Genomic DNA, 22,406 nt, shown 5'->3' with positions numbered 1-22,406 from the left:
GGCTTTTGGTTGGAGAATTTGCAGGTGTGAATATGATACTTCCCAAACATCGAGAGCAAGTTTACAATGTATACTTAAAAATATTTCTAGCTATGCCTCTTCTTTGAAGAAAGTTAATCATATCAGTCCAAAAGATTTTAGTGTAGGTGCATTCAAAAAACAGATTCATCACATTTTACACCAAAAACACACAAAGTGTCCAAATCTAGTTTAGTTGTTCCAGAAGAAAACAGAAGGTGGTTTAGTGACTAAATCTGTTAAAGTAAGACAAAAACAGCATAATACCATCCTTTGATCCTTATCACATATAAACCGATGAATATTGTCCGTTTATAAGGCAGAAAGCAGCTAATAAATGTATTTTAGAAATTATTTTCAGAGGTGTTTCTCCTGATTCACCACTAGAGGGCGACTGTGACTCAATATCCCGTCGGCGACCGCGTCATGCGTCATCATTACGGGCCACGGCCGACTGCGTTATTTCCACACAGCGACTCGATTTCCTCTATTTTCATCAAATAACACGAAAAAGCAGAGTGTTAACGTCGGTGTGGATGTTTCTATAAGGTAAGATGGAGTTTAATGTAACGAATGAAGGCTTATTTTGGACGTAACGTCACGTCTGCGCTGCTTTAACAGCGACGTCAACTGACATCCTGCGTCGCGTCGTGTCTTTAATTTTCTGGTTTTCTGTTGATATTTATCCGGATGGCATTTATTTCACTCAAACAAAACCGGTTCATTTAGCTCATTGCTGTAACAAATAATCAATAACATTCCTTATTATCGCCTCCCTTTTGCTTTATAGGTCGTTTAACGGGCCAAGATGCAATCAACCCGTTAAACCAGTTAGATAAATGAGTGGAAACTGGTTCCCACATTGAAGGACAGTTTCACGGTTTTCTTTGTGTGTCTTAAAACATCAGTCAGGAGCCCAAATGAACACTGAAAGAGGTTTACAACGCTGTAATCATCCTACTGACCGTTAGAAGATCCCTTTATAATTCAGTTACAATGTAAGTGATGGAAGACAAAATCAACATTTTGTGCAAAAATGCATTTAAAAGTTGATGTGAAGCTTATATGAGACTTCAGCAGTCTGAGTTAGTCATATCAAGTGGATATCTCACATATTTACAGTCTTTTTTAGCATCAAATTCCCTCTTTGTGTTTCCCTGTTGAGCTGTGGTGGAAGTATAGTAACAAAAAGAGGAACTTTGGTCTTAAAAACACTGAAATGTTGAAATATATCTACTTGATTTGACTCATTTGGAAGATGAAGCTTCATATTAGCTTCAGATAAACTTTTAAATACGTTTTTGCACAGATCAGAATCAGAATCGCCTTTATTGGTCAAGTATGTTTACACATACAAGGAATTTGACTCAATGTACAAAAATAACAACACAACAATCTTCATAAATATATAAACAGGTGAAACTGTTTCTCTGACAGTAAACAAATAGTGCAAAGAAATGAAGAATGCAGGGAGTGCTGAGATAAATATTGATAGGTAAGAAAAACAGTGACATGTTACTCAATATACATACTGTATAATATCAATCTAAAACACAAAATGTTTAATTTTTGCTGAGGAGGATGTTTGTGGATTTTGTCCCTCATCACTTACATTGTTAGTACATTATGAGAGGATCTTCTAATGGTCAGTATGAACAGGAGGAATGATTACAGCAAGAAAAATTCATTTGGGCACCTTGAAAATTCATGAATCCGTCTTTTAAACTACTCGTATTTGTATGCACCAAAATGGTTATTTAAAAGTCGATACAAATATAACGAATGGAAACAGTTTTCATATTAGTAACAGTGCTGAAAGTTCTGTTTTATCTGTCATTTTAGTTTTTTGTATTTCCAGTATTATTGTTTGTTTGTTTTTTTTCTCTCTTTATTTGTGATACAGTCGATCAAACTGAGCCACAGATCTGTTAAAAGTATAAAAGGTCCTCTGGGATAATAGAGACAACCGTCTAAATGAATCTAAAGGAAACTGTGTTTTGAGTTTGGATGTTGTTGGTTTGGTGAAAAAAACAAAACAAAGGTAAATATTCAAACATTTGAGGTTTGTAGATGCATCATAAACCTGCAATAAATGATTTGCGTTTGTTCAAAGCTCTGAGGTTTAGTTTTAATTTTCCTGAGCTGATTTATTTTTGTGTCACAGCCACAGTAAGTAATTAAGATCTTTTTTGTTTCTTTTTCAGTTTCTGTAGGTGCTCTCTGTCTCTGACTCGGTTGCCATGGCGTCTCCAGGGGGACAAGGAGGAGGAGGAGCTCTGTCGACGAGAGGAGGCGCAGCCAGAAGGATGAAGTGGGCTCTGGAGCTGAGTTTAGGCAACACCAGGTAAAAGAGAAAGAGAGAACATCGTCTCGTTGATCAACTTTAACTATTAATCGAACAGTGAGACTTGTTTTGTTTTGTTTTGCTCAGAAACTCAGCCGTTCTCTGAGAAAACCTCTAAATACACTGAATTCATACAGTCACTTGAATCTGTGGGAAACTCTGTCCACCCTGTGACCAAGTGGACTAGTGGACATTACTATAAGACTGTAAGAAAAACACAATAACACCAGTAATTACCATGTGCCATCTGTGTCTGTTTATAGACTATGAACTCCTCCAGGTCATTAAAACCTCACACATTCCCAGAAATATATTCCAGGGACATGACCTTGATGACCTCAATGGTGTTTGTTAAATAAAAGTGGGAACTTCAATCTTCATTGTCTGAGAGCAGTTGTAGCTTTACTTTTTTTTACTTTATGTCATTGACTTTATGTGTGTAGCGTTTGATTTTGGCAGGGGACTGTTGTTGCACGTCATCATCCCCACATGTGCTGCCTGTCACTGGAGTCATTTATTCATGGAAAAAAATGGGAGAAAGAGTCAGGAAGCTAGATCTATAAACGCATTTTTCATCATTTATATGTACCGTGCAAAACATCAAACAACTTAAAAATCGCTATAGTTTTGTTTGGGTTTTCTGCATTTATTGTAATATCTAAATGAAACCATGACAACCACACAAGAAATGCAAACAGTCAAACAAGAGGATGCCAAAAACAAATCCACATGGCTCAGGTTGTTATGGAGACGCTCAAACCACAGCTTGTAGTGATGACGGTAACAGAAAAACGCCACAGCCAGATACTTATAGTAACCGGAGGTGATGTCTTTAGCTTCTTACTATAAAAGAGGTAAAGAGACCTTAAAAAAAGGTGCTTCATGGGGAATAAAAGCTCAACTGTTTGTTTTGCAGGAGTCGTGACCGGCAGGGCGGTCAGGGAGATGTCGTTTACCCCATCGGATACTCTGAGAAACCCGTCCCCGACACCAGCATCCAGGAGACGGACAAGAACCTGGTGGAGAAGGTGAAAAACCTCTAATTCTGATCATCTTTAGATATAGAAATTGTTCTCTTTTTTTTGCCAGTGCTCTTTAAAAAATGTATCCGGCACCAATCAGGAATGTGATTATTTAGTTTCTCTGAGTTTCTGCTAACTTTCTTGAACACCTCCCACTAAGTTCAGCCCCTCACAAATGAAAAACCAGTAAAATAAACAGCAACAAACAGGAAAATATTGTTTTTCACCATAAGAAGATGCTAAATGTACTCAGGAACAACAAAATTCAAATAAGTATATGTGTGAAAGAAGAGAAAATTGACTCTTCTTCTTCTTCTGTCTTATACAGCGTTGTTGGGATGTGGCTCTGGGACCCCTGAAACAGATCCCCATGAACCTGTTCATCATGTACATGTCGGGAAACACCATCTCCATCTTCCCCATCATGATGGTCTGCATGATGGCCTGGAGGCCCATACAGGCGCTCATGTCCATGTCTGCCAGTGAGTATTTACATCGTTTTCGGTCGTCCGCTGTACGTTACAGACGGAGCGGAAAGTGATGAGACGACTTTAATCCTCTTTGTTTCTCAGCTTTCAAGCTGTTGGAGAGCTCCAGTCAGCAGTGGCTCCAGGGGCTCGTCTACCTGATCGGTAACCTCCTGGGCTCGGCGTTGGCCATCTACAAGTGTCAGTCGATGGGACTGCTCCCGACGCACTCGTCTGATTGGCTCGCCTTCATAGGACCGCCGCAGGTAAAGAATCTGATGAACGTTCAGCAGCAGCAAAGACTTTCTGCATATTTACCTCCTGCAGTAACCTCATGTTGTTTACTGCCAAGAGGTAACGGGAAAAAATGAACACAAGCAGCCAGCAGAAGGAATTTAATCGTGTCATCAAGGTGCAAAATTAACTTTTTTGTCCACAAATAGATTACCATTGTTTTTTTTGACTGGTGAGTGAAGCAAATCTACCAGCCGCTCACATATTTTACCAGCATTTTGCAGGTTGTTGGTGCTAATTTTGTGTCCTGCGTGTCATGATTGTCTGATAGAAGCAAATGAGCGTTGCTAAGTTTGCTGATTCTACTGTTTCTAATGTTTTTATGCAAAGTTTCCTTCACATCATTATTCAGCTCTGTGTTTTGGTCCATTTTGGCTGTGTTAATTGTTTTCCACCTGATTTTTTTTTATATATAAATGTTATTACAGGACGTAATTAAAACCCCAAAGGGACAACAGTCAACCACTAACTGAAATATAGTCATGTTTTAGATTCTGGTTTTCACTTGATAACAATAAAAAGTAGCATTTGTGGTCTCTTTCGCTTCCAGTCAAACAATCCTTCCAGGAATTTCAGTACTAAGACCTAAAATTAACTTCAGTTCATTTTGATCCAGAACCTCTAAATGAACTGAACATTTGAACTCATCTGTAGTCTTTGATAAATACTGTCTTGTGCACCTTAAATTGCTGTATACTTTTATGTCAGTAGAGGGCAGAATATGCCCACTTTGTCATTACATTTTTAAATTTTCATTCACAGTCATGCAAACTTTATTTAAAGGAGTAAAAGTACAGCAAAGGATTCACGATTGCTTTGTCAGTTAATTTGTGAAAATTAAGTTCAAAATAATTGTTTCAGATGACTTTGTAACAAGGATTTGGGAGAAAACCATATCACCATCTTTTTAAAAGAAGGAACTGTGAGACAAACTAAAACCTGTAGCAGCTCAGAGGGTGGACACAAAAGCAGGAACACTTTGATAATATAATAATAATATAATCCATGTTTTCCCCCAAGAAATTGTTTTGCAATTTTTCTGCTCTTTTTCTCTAAGCTAATATCTTATTTGATGTATTAATTTTTATGATGGAGAGGGAAATGTGTGCCCGCTTCTACTGGACAACACTGCAATCATACATGTCTACATATACAGTATAATAGCTCTGCGTTGAGAACCACATTTGTAGGTATAATTACTGTTTCTGTAACAAGAACGCAGACTTAATTGAACCGTGTTTTGTCTTCTCAACAGAGGATGGAGATCATGGGCGGAGGGATGGTGTTGTGAAGCGGACGGAGCACGTGCACATAAAGGATTCAAATATTTACAGAAGTTATTTACAGTTTTTCCACCTGCTCCTGACACGGCTGAGATGCAACAGAATTCTCTTTGTCCAAAAAAAACAAAAAACAAAAAAAAACCCACAGATTCGACCTCCGCTGCACTAACGTCGGCGGTTGTTAACGGGCGAGATGGTTCGTTAAATCGGCGGCAGGATGTGCGGCGCAGCTTTCTACCTGGGCTTCATCCGCCACACACACACACACACAGATATTGTAACATCTCTTCAGCCTGCTGCTCTGCTTCATGTCCTCTGCATCTTTATAAAGGGTTAAATTTCAGCAGATTTTCATTTTGACTACTGTATTTTTTTTTTATTTTCAACTGAAATTTGCTTCACATGTATCTGCTTACAAAAAAGGTTTATAAAGTTGTTTCTCAAAATGCTTTTTACCCATTTTTTGTGGCAAAAAATCATTAAAACCATAACTTTTATCTTAAGTATTTTCATTTTCAGGCAAGAAAGCAACCACCAGTTGTCCTTTTAGGTTTTATTGCAGTAGAATAGCGTTACTTTCCTCTTTTTCACTCTTCTTAATTTTCTGTTCATTTCTCAGTTTCTTCATCATGTCAACTTTTAGCATGCTAGCCTGCAACATTTACTAACCTGTTTAATTTATAGGTCTTGTTTAATTTATACTGATTTGCTCTATGAAAAATGTTCTATGAAATAAATCCTTATTGGTTGAATTTAAATATTTTCAACTGTCAATAAAATGTGTTGGATGAAAAATCTTAATCTCGCTGTGGATTTGTTATCATTTCTAGAAGAATACAAGTTGTTAAAAGTCTTGTAATATTAAAAAAGTGAAATAATATAGAGGTTAAAAGACTTGAAATGAACACTGCTCAGTGTTTTTGTTCTATAAAACCACCGTTGACTAACAGATATGATGCTTGATAACGACACTGAGCTGCCTTTCTTCCTCAAAGAAATAGACTTAATCTGATTTGATGGTTTGTCGTCTAACTGGTGACGAAAACTCTGCTGACTGATGACCCTGCAACTTCTGTCGGATGTGGTTTCATTCATGTTTTAACTGGTGTTTCTGTCAGGCGAGGGCAAGAGCAGCCAATCAAAGGTTGCATCTCATGAATGATCCTTTTAATATTCAAATGACTAAGCAAGCAAGTTTCAGTTCGAATCAGAAGAGTAGAAACCAAAGAATGTTTGGTGAAACTAAACAAGTCTTCAGTGAAAAACATGCATCTTAGTTTCTCCGTCAAAGGTTGTTTACTGTTGTTTCATGACCACAAGAAAGTGATGTTCGGTATCTCAAGATAACGATATGATTAAATACAAGCAGCGGTTGTGCAATGTGACAATATATCGTGAGACGTGGTTGATTCTTTTTCACATATTTTGTAATACTGCTCATATCAAGATGTCCTTTTTAATATCTGTGGTTGTTTTTATGTCATTGTCGGTTTTGCTGCACATCAATGAACATATCTGCTTCATAGCAATATTTAAAAAGTACAGGAGTTTTGCATCATTGTTAATACTGATTTTATCCATATCATGAGATAACTGGAAGAAAATACTGAAGAAGTGCTGCAACGTTATTATCTTGAGATAATAAGATCAAAAAGATGTTAGAGGTAACCATCATTGGGCTTCCATATAAAGCAGTCCTACAGTACAAATTGTAAGGCTTCATTCAATTCAACTAGAATTAAATAATATTTCTGAAACATATACTTCTCTTGACTTTCTTCTGTTCCTCTCTTGTTTTTGATTCTTTCTCCTCTTTCTGCCGTTTAATTTGCTTATTTATGGGTGTGTGTTTGTTCCATGAAGGGAGTTTGGTATTAGTATCAGTAAAAACACCCTGGATAGAGAACAATGGAAGTCAGGTAGGGCAGAGAGCAAACTTGACAGGTAAGTAGCAGAAAGCTCATGCTTGAGTACATATGAAAGGTGGGAGTTAACACAAAATTACTTTGTCCAACATGTCAAGACATGACAAGAAAAAATGTTTAAATTGTGGGTACTTTCATACGCACATTTAAGTTAACTTGTGTTTGCTGGTAGTGATGTTTTTCCCACTGCATATCCCAAACATAGCTGTGATGGCTATCTTGGACATGCTATCCCTAAGAAATCTTGTTTTTGTGTATTTCTTACTGTACACTTGGGTGAAATTCCTTTTTATGTATCAAGTCAAATTGGCCAGTAAATTAAAGGAAACATTCAAATTAAAAGAAAGAAAGTCAAGGAATCCCATTTTCAACACAAAAGGTTAATCATGAATGAAAAGGAAGGCACGATACAAATAAAAAATACCATAATAATAATTCATTAAGTCCAATAATTAAGTCAAAAGTTTTAAGATTGGACTTAAAATAAAAATTATTATGAGGCATTGTATGTAAATGTTGTCATTTTATGTCAGAATTATGAAAACAAGTCAAATTTGACTTAAATTCTCACAATTTTAACTTAGTAAATAAAAAAAAAAATGTAATCAGTATCTCATATTTTTGACTTACCATGAATATTTCTATTGTTGTCATTTATCATTTAATAAGGAACTTAGCAAACTTAGCAAAACAAAACTTACTTTTTCAGGGAGGCTTTTTTTAATAGTAAATGTGTTGTTTGTCAAGTTTCTATCCCTCTTTTATCACTGTTATTTCACTTGTTTTTATTCTACACTTAATCTTAATCTGTTCTGGAAAGCACTTTTCAACTGTGTTTTGAAAAGTACTATACAAATAAAGTTTACACTACTACTACTACTACTACTACTACTAATAATAATAATAATAATAATAATAATAATAATAATAATAATAATAATAATAATAATAATAATAATTTTATTTTCCTGACTGAAATGGGCTTCCATACATTCTCCCCAAAAAGTCCTGGGATAGTGACATTGCCCATCACCGGACCGGTTTGACTCGCCCAACCCGCCCCTGAGTCGGGTGGGCCGGGCTGTCAGACTGTGAAGGGGCGGGACAGGTGAGGAGGAGAAACTACAAGAAAGAAAGCATGGAAGTTTCTCTGTTGAGCGTCTGTGTTTCGCCGTGTGGGGGGCAGATACCGTCTGTTTTTAAGTAGATATCGTTGTATGGTGTTAATTTATCGTAATACGACGTAACCGTTACGTTCAATTTTTTTAATCTGACTACGCGAGACACTAACGGTTTTCCAACAAAGTGGAGACTGTTAAACTGTTGTGACAACCAAGTAAAACTTTTTTTGCGGACATTTTTTTAATCTTTACACCTTCCTTCAATTAATAAGAGCGTGTTTATTCTTTTGTTTTAATTGTTTTGTGGGGGAAAAAAGTATTTTTAAGGTGAACTTGTCCGTTAGGTTTGTTTCGTCGCCATGGAGAAGGACGACTGTCACTCAGCATCAACGTACAACGAGTATCCACATCCGTTCATTCACAACGTGAAGCTGACCAGAGCTCAGAGGATCAGGGTAACGTTCAAATTAAAGCCTAAATATTTGATTTTTGTTGCTTAAAAAATCATGTAGAGAGGCAGAAAGTCATATAATAAGAGACAGAGGTCAAACAGGCTGTATTCGGCCCCCAAAATCTGCCACCTGAAACCAATCAGGCAGTAATTTAACCAGTGGTGGAGTGCAATTAAGTTCATCTACACTTAAGTACAATTTTAAGGTACTTGTACTTGAGTATTTCCATTTTAAGGTACTTCATACTTCCACTCCACTACATTTCAGAAGGAAATATTGTCCACTACATTTAGTTGACAGCTGTAGTTACTTCTCAGATTTAGAAAGCAAGAAGAAAGAAAAATGTTGAGGATTAAAGCAGTAGTTTCCAAACTTTTTGGCTCATAACACCTGTGTGTAGTTGTGGCTCCTTATCGTATAGATGTTTGAGTTGTCAGCACCAAATAAATAATTGTTTGAGGCCCAAAGAGGTCAAACTTTCCAATGTTTGACAAAAAAAGGGGCTGATTGTCTGCATAACGAGTACTTCTAATACTTTGAGTACATTTGGCTGATAATACTTAAGTAGGATTTTAAATGCAGGAATTTTACTTGTAATGGAGTATTTTTATAGTGTGGTATTACTACTTTCACTTAAGTAAAGAATCCGAATACGTCTTCCACTGCTGAATTTAACTGGCAAGAGTTGAGTTTGTCATCAAAACAGACTCCTAACTTATTAACACTTTAATTCCAGTGAGATAATGATGCTTAATGTATTTATAGTCAACATTTCCCTTTTTTTTATAATCATCTAAAACCATTTCATTCACGCCTTGTTTCAATTTTTCATTCTCACATGAAAGCTTTAACTTCAGTAGGGAACAAAGAGTCTCTTCACGTACAGTATGACTGCGGTGCTTTAAGCAAAGCAGACGAGCTGTAAATGTTTCAGGAATAGAAAGCTCACAGACATGACAGATGATAATAACAACAACAACATACCACACATTTACATAACTTGATTATGACATCAGTAAGGCTGGACAACATGGCCGAAATCAGCATCCAGACAGTAATGAGAAACATTTTTCCCACGCTAGAATACACCAGGAAATGGCAAACGTATGCAAAATTGCATATAAAACCACATTAAAAATGGTGGTCAATGCAAGTTATTGTGTTCCACTGTTTAAATATTACATCCGACAACATTCATTTACTAATTTTATTAGTTTTTAATACACTTTACATGCAATTTCTTATTTGGACAAGAGCTTTTTAAAACTCCTGAAAAATAGTTGACATCCCTACATATCATAAGTCCAAAAATGGTACCCATCTGAAAATGAATATGCAACTATTTCGATAATTAAATAATTGTCTTATTTATTTATTTATTTTAAGCCTAAAATTTGCTGGTTTGAGCTTCTTAAATGTGAAGATTTGATGCTTTTATTTGTCATACATGATAGTAAACTGAATATTTTTCGGCTTTTGTTTGTTGGTCAAACAAAACAAGACATTTAAAGACGTCACCTTTGACTGTGAGAAATTATAACGGGCATTTTTTACTATTTACAAACATTTTATAGACAAATGATGTATCGATTTAGTCGAGAAAATAATTGGCAGATTCATCGATTATGAAAATAGTCATTAGTTGCAGCCATAGAAGTAAAAGATTCAGTTTCAGAACAGTATATGAATGTCTTTTGGTATTCAGTCATGTTGTTAGAATGGTTTCTTCCTCTTTAATCCTCAGGGCATCATCCTTGGCAGCGTCCTCTTCCCTTTACGCATCACCCTGGGCACCCTCCTCTTCCTCATCATGTGGCCTCTCGCCCGACTACGACTTGCCGGCCTGTCTGAGGAGGAATGCTCCCGGCCTGTCACCGGCTGGCGGTGCTGGCTCCTCCACCCGATCATCTGGTTCCTGAGCCGGGCCGTCTTCTTCTTCCTGGGCTTCATGTGGGTGAAGGTCAAAGGTCGCAGGGCGAACCTGAAGGAGGCACCTGTGCTGGTGGTGGCGCCGCACAGCGGCTTTCTGGACATGGTGGTTCTGTTTCCTACTCAGCTGGCGACGGTGGTGTCACGGTCGGAGAACACGAACATACCCGTCATAGGAGGTGAGGGGCTGACACACACACACACACACACACACACACACACACACACACACACACACACACACACACACACACACACACACACACAGATGATCCCACCTCGTTTGTTGTAACAAGCTCTGAAACTGCAGTTGGATCATCTGACTTTGCCGACACGATTAATTGATCAACAGAAAATTAATCAACAACAATGCCGATGATTAGTTAGTTAGTTACAACTTCTGAAATGTGAGGATTTGATGCTTTTCTCTCTTTTTATATCATTATAAAGTGATTCTTTTTGGGGTTTGGATTGTTGGTTTAATAACACAAAGCATCTGAAGACTTGAAGGAGACTGAACACTATTTTTAGGTTTAAAGGGCCCAACAATGAATCCAGAAAATAATCATTAGATTAATTGAAAATAAGGAAAATAATTGTTAGTTGCAGCCGTGTGATTGAGGGAGGAAATCGAGACGTAGCTGAAATGCTAACAAAAAGCCTGCAGCTGATTATAAACATTAGATTTCAGCATGTCAAAGGATTTAAGCACTCTATGTCTGCCAGAGAGGAAAAGGTAGTTTATAGCATTTTTTTTTCTAACCTTAATTTATTCAGCTGAGTTCTGAGTGCTCTCTTTTCCAGGAACACCCCGATCACATTCACACAGTTACACATTCATACCTGGAAGCTGCCCAGTTCAACCACAGACTGATCTGCCGGCCACTGAGCCACCTCAGTGGTGGTAATGAGGGAAAAGGGAGGAGGGGGGGGGGGGGGCGCTTATGTGGAAATCCGTTAAATTAAGATGCAATACATGAATGCAGGAGCTGACATCACGTCTACAGTAGAGATAGAAAACTCCATTACATAACAGGCTGATGCTTCTCACAGCTGATACGGCGAGTACAGTTTGTAAACATAGGTGGGGAAATGACACACACACACACAGATATGCAATCATTTCCTGTTCGGGCTCTTTTAACGGTTAGCAGGTTAGTTATTCTGTGATTTAAACGTCTACTACAAACACTGCATTACCTTTCAATGAAACAGCTGTTGTGTTTTGACTTTCATGTGTGTTCTCTGGGATTAGCAGCGTGTTCAGGTAAACATGTCGTGTTTACGGAGGTTTTCGAGCTGCAGGCTGTTCGTGCAGCTCAGGTCGGGTCTGTCTTGTCCACCGCACAACCCTATATCAACGTTTGTCTTGTTGAAGGATCAGTTTTTCGGGTTTGGCAGCTTACAGTAACATATATCTGGGTTCTTTATCCTGTTGGTCGTGCATCCCACCACACAGCAGCATTTTTACATTGTTTGCTAGCAGGCAGAGGTGAGGAGGAGGCGCCTTCATGCAGTACAAAGTCAGTGGAGAGCAATGAGTTGTTTTCCCCTTAGGGTGGGTTGGACTTAAATGCTCCTATGAGAGGGGAGAATGATAGAAAGTTGAATTACTCTTGCTCATATCTACACCTGAAAACTAATGTTTGAGCTGCAGTGTTTACCTGATTTTTTTCGTTGGATAAATAGCGATAACTTTTCCTCTTTAGATTCTTTACCTGTTTCTGAAATGTTCCTCCTCCTCTAGTCGAGGGTATGCAGGTGTAAATGACATAGATTGTTTGACATATATTCAGTGTGGCCTGTCACACACTGTGCAGTCAGATATGAGATGTCTTTTGACTGTACTCTAGACGAAAAACATGTTTTCGTTTTTGCTTTTTGTGGGTTTTTTTGTTTTTTTTAATCAAACTGAATTCATTGGATGGTATTTTTAGAAATTCATGTGAACTTAAAACCACTTAGATTTGCATACTCAGCGCATGAAAAGTTTGATCTTTCCTCATTTGCTCGTCCTTTCCTTGTACTGTATCTGCTTTACTTCCCTGCAGCGAGAATTTGAAGGGTAAAAGTGGAAAAGAGGAGCTGTAAATCAGTCTGGGGAGTTTTCGCCCTGCAGAAAAACCACCTATCAGGCCTGGATGACATAATGTTTTACCCCCTTTTTTTTTAATCCCCTTTTTTTTTTAGTGGTTTGCTGGCAGAAACTGTGCTATGTGATCATAGATGGGAAATCCTGCCCCATGATGTCCAACTATGAGGCAAACAACCAGGAATAATATTTGGGAATAGGGGGGTCTAAAGGGAATAAAGTATGTAAGGAAGCTCAAAGATAAACAACTGACTCACTCTCTTGGCTTCTGCATCTAATCTGCTCTGCCTTCTTTGTCACTTCCTGTCCTTTTTTCTTGCTCCAGACTCCTCCCCTCAGTTCTGGTTCTGATTTTTTTATGTGTGTTTTGTGTGCCAGCTCTCCTGGAGTTCAACCAGTCCGTGATGGTGAGCAGGAAAGATCCAGAGTCGAGGAAAAAGGCCGTCGGCCAGCTCGCAGAGAGGCTGACCTCTAACGGCTACTGGCCGCAGGTGAGAAGATGTTTTAGGATTGAGAGGATATGTTTATTTACAAGAAATACAGTGAAAGTGGTGTCATCACTCTATTAACTGCCTCCATGGTGGCAGTAGTCTTCCAGCCTCTTTTTAAAGGGGTATTCCACTAATTTTACACATCAAGATCAGTTTACTTGTAGTGAGATGTCATGAGCCTCTGGAAACCATCTTTTATGGCTTTGGAGGACATTTTTCATGTCTAAGAAAAAAAATCCTTAATCCAAGTTAATTAACCATTCAAACTGCATCATGGGAAATGTAGGATCCTGTGTTCTTGGAATTCTTACCCATTTTATGATCTGAAAGTCAGGATATCTTCTGTCTGTTATTTCCCCAAACTTTTTAGAAGTTCAATATGAAATCATTGGAGTACCAATTTTTTTTTTTTTTTTTTTTATAAAGAAAATGATAGTGTTACCATGGTAACGCACTATCCAATCATCCAGTCAAGATGATGCCAGCATTCGCAGCTGGAAACTGGAGCAGAAACAGAAAAACAAGAAAGCTGAATGTTTGGCTGACAGACCTTGAAAATTTAAGAATGTCCTGAATAAAAAAGAAAATATAATAATAATAATAATAATAATAATAAGTTGCATTCACTGTTTGCTTTTTTGCTTCAGGCTCAAAGCAAACAGTTGAACAGGATTAGATTCAGTTTTTAGGACAAACTTTCAGTGGACAAACTGCTTATTGTGACTTTAATTACAGTTTGTAAATTGTAAAGCTAATCTTTGTTCAGTTTGTATGTTCATTTCAGTGAGGAGGAACAGAAGGAGCAGAGCATATTGAAACCAGTTCCATATGTACATACCCACAAGGGCCAGATTCCCCTTAACGCTGTCAAATAAAACCAACCCTGTAAATTCATCTGCTTTTTTGCATTTCTTGGTTAGATGCTGATGTTTCCTGAAGGAACTACCACTAACGGCAGCGCTCTCATCAAGTTCAAACCCGGTGAGTACAGGCAGCCTGTCAAATATACACATGAAAACAAAAAGAAAAAGAAAAGAACAACCTGTTTTCTGCCAGCTATTGTGCATTTCTTCACGTCCCCTTTGCTAAACTGTATGAATGATGAGTCATGAGAACAAACTGATCTGATCCAGTTTTTCTTGATGTCTCTACAAATCATTCAGGAATGAGCGGCATGACAGGAAAGAGGGTGTAGCAGCTGTTTGTTTTGCTACTGGATTAACCACTCTCTCCTCTGCAGCGTTAACCCATTCCAGTCTCTCCTCCCTGTCTCATTTTTCCCTTCTCGCTGTCACCAGGTGCCTTCCTGTCCGGAGTCCCGGTCCAACCTGTTCTGTTGCATTACCCCAACAAACTGGTGAGTGTAGTCACTGGGGTGGCACGTTGTTCTGCTAGTTGGTTACAACATCCAGTAATGGGAAAAAAACATCATAAATACCAAACAAACCACATAAAAACACAACAGCTTACACAACACTTACTTCCAAGGTGTTTTTTACACACACACACACACACAACTTAAAGCTACGGGTCTGTGAACCTTATTTCATCACAATTGAGGTATAATTTCATGTAAATGAGGTCTATTGACAATAAATTACAAAAAGTAGTGTAAATACTGTGGTAGTTGTTGGAAGATGTAACACAGAATTGGGTGATAATTTATACTTTATGCTTTATAAACAGTCAAACGAGATCGGGTCAATTTTGACCCGGGAGGACAACTGGTGTCATTATGTGCTGCCATTTATTAAGAAAAAAATAAATAGTTTAAAAACAGTATTCTGACTAAACTTTTACACATACCAGTCTGTGATAATCAACATATTTTCCTCTGATCTTAAATATAATTAAAATAATTGATCATTTCTGCTCTTTTTTCACTCAAAAATTAGGTATAATTTCATGTAAACAAGGTCAGTTATCCACAAATTCCACAAATAAATGTAAAATTTGTGGTATTGAGTTGGAATGAAGTTGTCTAAAAACATGTAACAAAGTATTGGGTGATAACTTATACTTTATGCTTTGTAAACAATCAAACCAGACCAGGTCAGTTTTGACCCAGGAGGACAAAAGTTGCACAGTCGACAGGAAGGTTAAATTTGGAGGCCATAATTTCAGGGTCTCAGAGTTGTAAAACTTAACTAAATTTTAACTAGCTACATCCCTTTTAAAAGTAAGGGTTTATTCATTTATTTACAAAAAGCTAAGAAAAGTTGTGCCATCACCTTCGTGAATGTACAGAAGTTTGAAAGACTGTCCTGACTGCATGATTTTAAAAAAAACAACAAGAGCAGATTAGAGGTTATCTTTGTTTGTTTTTAAAGTGATGAGTAATAAGACTTGATTTATGTCAAGTCCTTTACAAGTACAGAACGTTAGAGATAATTTATCAGACTAGACGCTGTCAGACCAGAAACTATGTCATTAGAGCAGCACTCAAACTGTGTCCTCCCTTTTTATAAAAGTTGAGCAACCTGTATCGGTAGCATAACAATGAACGTACAGGAGCTGCTTTGTTCCGTGACTGTGCTGTTTGTTTGACTCATTTGTATCTGCTCTGCATTCCTGCTCACATCTTCTCCCAAAGATCACTTGCAAGCACTATCTTAACATTTTATCAGGCTGTAGTTGTGTTTACGAACATGCTGTAATAATTTATCCAGGCCAGTGTTTGCATACTGGTTCACATCAGGTTGTGTTATCAGGGAATGTGACAAATATTTTTTAAAAACAAACTCAACTCAGGATGTTGTTAAGTGTCCACTGATTGATTAGTCTTCATATCTTCCTCAGGATACAGTTCGCTGGACGTACAAAGGAACAACCTGGTTAGTTCTTACATTTTCATCCTCAACATTTCTGCCAAACACATGTTAATGTGACAGCGTTTTTGTTCATCATTCATGACATTAGGGAGTCGAGTAAACTTGGGGAAACAATTATAACAGCTTCCAGGACTTTTCTAGCTCTCTCAGTTGTGATCTGCTTGTCAAGAAAGTTGATTTCTTTAAAAAAAATCAAGTAGTGACTAAACTTGCACACATTTTGTGAAAAACAAAGCTCTTATATCCACTGTGGGAGAGTTTTATTGTGTCCTAACATAAACAGGAAGTGCAGGATTTTCATTTCTGGCCTCTGCAGTCTTTTTGAGTAAACAAATTAAGAACTGTTTGCAAAAGTCTGGCCTCCGTTGACTAGTGTTGGGTGATAAGATGATACTGTGTATGTATACACAGCGTAAAACAAAATAAACTTGTCAGACTTTTGTTTATCTCTTTAATATCTCATGAGCGTACTGGGCCATTGTGGGCAGTGTTGTAAATCACTTAGTAGTGCTGTTTTATAGTCCAGTTACATTTTTATATGGTTTTTACACCAATGTGTGCATTTAATTTGTTGGATTTGCCAAAGACTGAGATCCATGTCTGTTTATTTTATTGATTACAGTATGTGTTTCTCAAAGTCTAGATATAAACTAAAATAAAATGGCAAGTAGTCCATTATCAGACCAGTCAACATGTATGCATTTCATGTACCAGCTTCACATCCGGACATCAATGCGTGTGCACACATTTTACACATTTTATTAGTATTAAGAGTATTAAAGGACAGCTCCGACTCAAAATTTTGATAATTTATCATTTCAGTCAAGCAAGGAAAATCCAAAAATACATTTAGTTGGCTGCTGGTCAGACTGTTTGGGCAATTTTCCAAAGATGATCAGCTTGTGTTCTGTTAAACTATAAAAGGCATTTAAATTAATACATAAAAGATTAATCAGTATATGAAAATGATATGTTGCCAACATAATAATCTTGCAGATTACCACTATGAGAATATTGAAACTGCACACCAGGATTTTGGAAAGTTGCGGTCTATATTTTCTCTGGAGCAGCATTTACACACTGTGACATTATAGATTTTTTCTGCATTTCTGAAACTATAACTCTTTGTCTGTTTAGGATCGAGGCGCTGTGGCACACGGCTTCACAGCTTTACACCAACGTGACTGTTGAGGTGAGTGACTCCACCAGATCCTTCGCCGCACAGATCAAGAATAGCTTGACAGCTGCTGAAAGAGCGATGTGAGAATGTACTCAGGGTGTGTTTGTGTTTGACATCGGTGTTGGGTGTGGTTACGGGTGCAGCAAAAGCACTACTGACCACCTTTAACAGACCTGAAACTTTTCAAACAGAAGTCGGTACTTTTCAGCTCAGTGTACAGTTATTCTTTAAGTTTTGAGTGTGTGAAAATGAATCTTTTGTTTCTTGTCTTGTAAACTTGTGCCCTCACTCTCTCACTATTACCTGCTACTGTGAATAAAAAATGAAAATAAACAACGGTTGCTTTTTATTGTCCTGCAGTTCCTGCCGGTTTACAACCCCTCCCAGGAAGAGAAGAACGACCCCAACCTTTACGCCGACAATGTTCAGAAACTTATGGCCGAGTGAGTAGCGCATTATAACGATTGTTTATGACTTACATCAGCCAGATTGCACCTTACATGCAATCAATCATATTTTAGTGGCTGTTTTCACAAAATGACTATGAATTATGAGCAGGGGAGCGACTGACAGGCATTTATCTGGGATTTCAAACTGGCAGCTCCATTTTTTTCCTGTGATTAGTTTTGCCCCTTTTTCATATTGTGCACCTGCTGTCATTTGGTACACTTTAATTTTCTTTTGCCCAAATCATAGGGGACAAAGTAAACGGTGTTGCTTTTATGTGTTTCATTTATTTTTGGTCCACGTGGACAAATTACAAGTGAAGCAACATCACATTGTTCACACAAAAAAAACAGCTTTTATGATTTGGGCAACATGTTGGTCCTCCTCAGACTCTGAATCCAGTTCCTCTATTTTTAACTAAACATGGTGGATGTTTGTAAGATTTAAGATGTCACTTGAGACAGAACATCATTTTATTTCAAGCAGATATCTACATTTTAGCTTCGTTCTCGTCCCAATTAAACCTTTTGCTGTTTTTCAGGGGTTTTTTTATGTTTTGTCGTGTTTTTAGTCCACAGCTGGTTTCATACTGCACTCACCTGTCCATAAGAGTGGAACAACAGGGTTAAAAGCACAATAGTTTGAGTAGACAGGTTTGAACACGGGAGTAATGTAATAATAAACCAGAACTTCCCATTTTAAAAAAGGTGTGGGGGGAAAAAACTGCCATCATAACTGGATAACTGGGCTCTTCCGGCAGCCAACATACAGTAGAGGTTGTACTGTGTATTGTGAGTGATGTCTAATGCAGTTTTTCTGCTGTGCTTCAGGGCCCTCGGAGTCCCAGCTACAGACTACGTGATGGAGGGCCGGGTGCCTGTCAGTAAACTGGGCGGTCTCTCTCTCCCGCTGGAGTCACCTGTCAGGAAAACAATCTCACTGCTGCACAGACACGGGTAAGAGAGGATCTGTTTTCCCTGTTTGCTTTTAACTTAAGTCCCGTTTTTTTTAGTATTTGTCTTTAATGACTGTAAAAATGTGTTTTCCTGTTCTTCCTCTCTTCCTCACCCTCTTCTCTCTCTCTTTCTCTCTCAGCCTGGGAGCGTCTGAAGTGGAAGCAGCGTTGGACAGGATGATTGACAGGTGTCAGTCAGGAGCTCAGGGGTTCAAGGCCAGTGCAGAGGAGCTCGCCGCTATTCTCGGACTGACTGATAGACAGACAGCCGTCACTATCTGCGGCCTCTATTCTAAGGTACAATCACTCTTTGTGTGTGTGTGTCTATTAAGATAAACTGCAGCCAGGAGGGAACATCTCACTTTTTGTAGACAACAGGTGCAGCAAACTGTCCGTACCAGTTTTATGGCAGTCATGAGGGCGAGCTGTTGGATATGAGGCAAATATTTGTTTTTCACCAGAGGCTTTGTGAGCTATGGTCAGATCTGGAGAAGTAAACGCATTAAATTACAGAGTGCTGCCTCCCAGATGAATCCAAAGCAGATTTTCTGCTACCAATAACTTTACTCAGAGCCAAAGCATCAAACCCAACGAACCTTCAGATGTTTTGTGATTTTTTTTTTTCTTGAAGTTTGAAAAGCTAAAAAAAAAAGTGATACAGCTCCAGTAGCCTGAAAACATTTCTCTAAAGGTAACACACATACATACATGATCACTGGTCAAGAGACAATGTGTGTAGAAACTAAGAAAACAAGTCATATGATTGGTTGGACAAATTGTTCTGGGTTTTCTTTTTGGAATTTATTGATTAGCAAATCAGTTTCTGCTCTATCCACAAGTAACAAAGGAGGAGGCGAAAAGAGGAAGTAAAGCAATTAAGTGTAACTTGGACCTAATACAATATATGAAATATTTGATTTGTTTGTTTGTTTTCAGGATGAAACAGTCGACCTCAGACAGATCTATCTGAGTGTTGCTGCTCTGTCTGGATTTGTCAGTTTCAAGTCGCTCATTCACACTGCGTTCACTGTGAGTATTATTGTTTTTATCCACAGCAGTTACAGTATTTACATGTCTGATGATTGTAACCTGTTGCCAGAACAGCTGCATTAATCGATTAGTCGATCGACAGAAAATTAATTGCCAAATATTTTGATAATAGATGAAGTATTTTGAGTCATTTTTAAGAGAAAGTGTCCAAACATCTCTAAATATCTTTAGGTTATTGATTGTTGGACAAAAGAAGACGTTTATGAACGACACCCTGGGCTTTGAGAAACAGTGATGGACAGTTTTCACCATTTACTGACATTTTATACTTCAAATGACTAATTTATTGATCGAGAAAATAATTGACTGATTAATCGACAAAGAAAATAGTCATTAGTTACAGTCCTGGTTCACTGGCTACTTTTAAATGATATATATTTCTCCGATCTAAAATCACCAGATTCTGTAGAGGTTGATAGAGATGCACCGAGAATGACTCAAATGGGTCGATCTGGTGTCTGATACCATTATTTTAACAAATAACAACTCAGTAAATTTATATCTTTGTATTAATTTGTTACATTTTGTTTTACAAAGTTAGGAAAGCAATGTTTAAGTCAAGCCTGATTGTTGCCTTACAAATAAGAGAACGATCCCAGTCTCTTCCACACAGTGAGACATACAGCTTATTGATTAAACACTTGTATTGGCCCATAACTCAAAGCCCAGGTATCACTATCAGGACTGAAACTTTTTTAAACTGTATTTCTGCAACACATTCAGGAGCACAGTTTGACTGTTGGTCATATAGTCTGAACCGATTCCTAAAAGGAAAAACAAATTGGAAAAAATGAATCATTTAATAAATGTTTTTCCACTTTTTAAACTTTGCATTTCATACTTGAGTTTGTCTCCAAAATGCTGCAAATCCACACTAGAAGAGAAGCAGTTCGTTATAATAATAAACATCTTTTTGCTCTTCAGCTGTTTGACGGAGACGGCAGAGGCAGCCTGCATGCGGAGGAGCTGTCAGACCTCATGGGGGCGCTGCTGGGCGTCCCTCAGCACAACACGGCTGAGCTTTACACCGAGGCCTCCAGTCAAGGCCGACTTACTGAAGGTGAACGTCTGTGAGGATTTTATTAGCATAACCGCTGCTGTTTAATCCATCCTGACGATTTATGGCGAAATATTAAACTGACTGTGAACTTGTTAGGACGATCAGTGTGTGAGCTGTCAGGTGGAAAAACACTCAACCGGGGTCGGTGTCTTTTTATTTCACAGACAAAAGCTGAACATTCAGGAGCTGAAAAGATACAGTTTAGTGTTTTCATCTGTTTAGATAATTTTATTATTATTATTATTATTGGCATCAATGTTTGCTGCCTTTTTGAATATGAGCAGCTCACACAAATACATGTTCACAAGCATAATCCTGTAAAAATTACACATTAGAATTAGTGGAGGCTTATGTTTACAATTTAGCTTCTTCTTAATCCTGAATTGTCTGTTCTGTTTATTTTTGATTACTAATTTTGTTATTTTTGTTTTATTGTTTGTTATTGTTATAATTATTGGCAGCGAATGCCGTCAGACGATATTCAAGTCCTGGCATTCATCTTGCCCTCAAGTGATTATATTAAGTCAACAAACCTGTTTCAATGTTGTTTTAAGACACAACTGAAAAATAGTGAACTTGTCCTTTTAATCTCAAGTCATTGTTAATTAATTATTAGCTGATGGACACTTCAGTAAACAACCATGTTTCATTATATGATAGTTTAGCGTTAAGCACTTTGCTCATAACTTTTCTCTCTCTTTTTTTTTTTTTTTTTTTTCCGCAGACGACCTGCTGCGAGCACTGACGTCCCACCCGACCTATCAGAGAGTGGTGAACGAGCACCTGCAGCCCGAGGAAGGGTCGGGCTGTCCGATGGCCAACGGGAAGGCCGTGAACAACAACGGAAACATGCACGACAGCAACGGATCGCTCCACTACAACAAGAAGATGGAATGAAGACTTTTTGTTTGTTTGTGATATTAAGTGAAAGTCTGATTCCTCTTTTTACAGTTGGGTACAAAAAAGGTTTATTATGATGTACAAGCGTTAACAGTACCGACCAAGCAGAGTAATCAGCAACAGACGATTGTATTTTTATGTTTTTGTGCCAGGTTGTGTGTTTATATATTGATGTATTTTTAAAATACTCATCACTGTAACATTTTATAACCATCTTGCTGACTTTGAGAAGCCGAAGAACGACTTAATTTGTATCTAAATGCTACAGTGGATTTCTGAAGTAAGTGTGTGTGTGTTTGAGGACTTAAATATGTGTATGTGTGTGTGTTTGAGGACTTTAATATGTGTGTGTGTGTGTGTGTGTGTGTTTGAGGACTTTAATATGTGTGTGTGTGTGTGTGTGTGTGTGTGTGTGTGTGTTTACCAGTTTGCCTTTTTTAAATTACTCTCAAGAAATCTTGTTTACATGTCGTTCCAGAGGCTGTAAAAAGCAGTCCGTTACTGTAAATGTCTTATTTATCAAATACCCTCTTATATTAAGGGAC

General features: G+C 37.8%; 2 protein-coding genes across 2 annotated transcripts; both read left to right on the top strand.

Moving 5' to 3' along the window:
• Positions 1-439: 439 nt before the first annotated feature.
• On the top strand, positions 440-6,229 carry emc4 (ER membrane protein complex subunit 4). The gene is made up of 6 exons (XM_042400964.1): positions 440-567; positions 2,223-2,362; positions 3,279-3,390; positions 3,713-3,866; positions 3,957-4,117; positions 5,401-6,229. Exons 2-6 carry the CDS (start codon positions 2,259-2,261, stop codon positions 5,434-5,436), a joined length of 567 nt encoding a protein of 188 aa, XP_042256898.1. The 5' UTR covers positions 440-567; positions 2,223-2,258; the 3' UTR covers positions 5,437-6,229.
• A 2,198-nt stretch (positions 6,230-8,427) lies between these two features.
• On the top strand, positions 8,428-22,216 carry lpcat4 (lysophosphatidylcholine acyltransferase 4). Its single transcript, XM_042401472.1, has 13 exons — positions 8,428-8,929; positions 10,671-11,034; positions 13,326-13,438; positions 14,359-14,419; positions 14,737-14,795; positions 16,238-16,272; positions 17,407-17,461; positions 17,810-17,892; positions 18,727-18,852; positions 18,992-19,148; positions 19,788-19,880; positions 20,826-20,961; positions 21,686-22,216. The coding sequence occupies exons 1-13, from the start codon at positions 8,834-8,836 to the stop codon at positions 21,856-21,858; spliced, it is 1,551 nt and encodes a 516-aa protein (XP_042257406.1). The 5' UTR covers positions 8,428-8,833; the 3' UTR covers positions 21,859-22,216.
• Positions 22,217-22,406: the final 190 nt, after the last annotated feature.

The sequence above is a fragment of the Thunnus maccoyii genome, chromosome 22, assembly GCF_910596095.1.
Source record: "Thunnus maccoyii chromosome 22, fThuMac1.1, whole genome shotgun sequence".
In the NCBI taxonomy this organism is placed as follows: domain Eukaryota; kingdom Metazoa; phylum Chordata; class Actinopteri; order Scombriformes; family Scombridae; genus Thunnus; species Thunnus maccoyii.
This window is presented reverse-complemented; position numbering and strand designations above follow the sequence as displayed.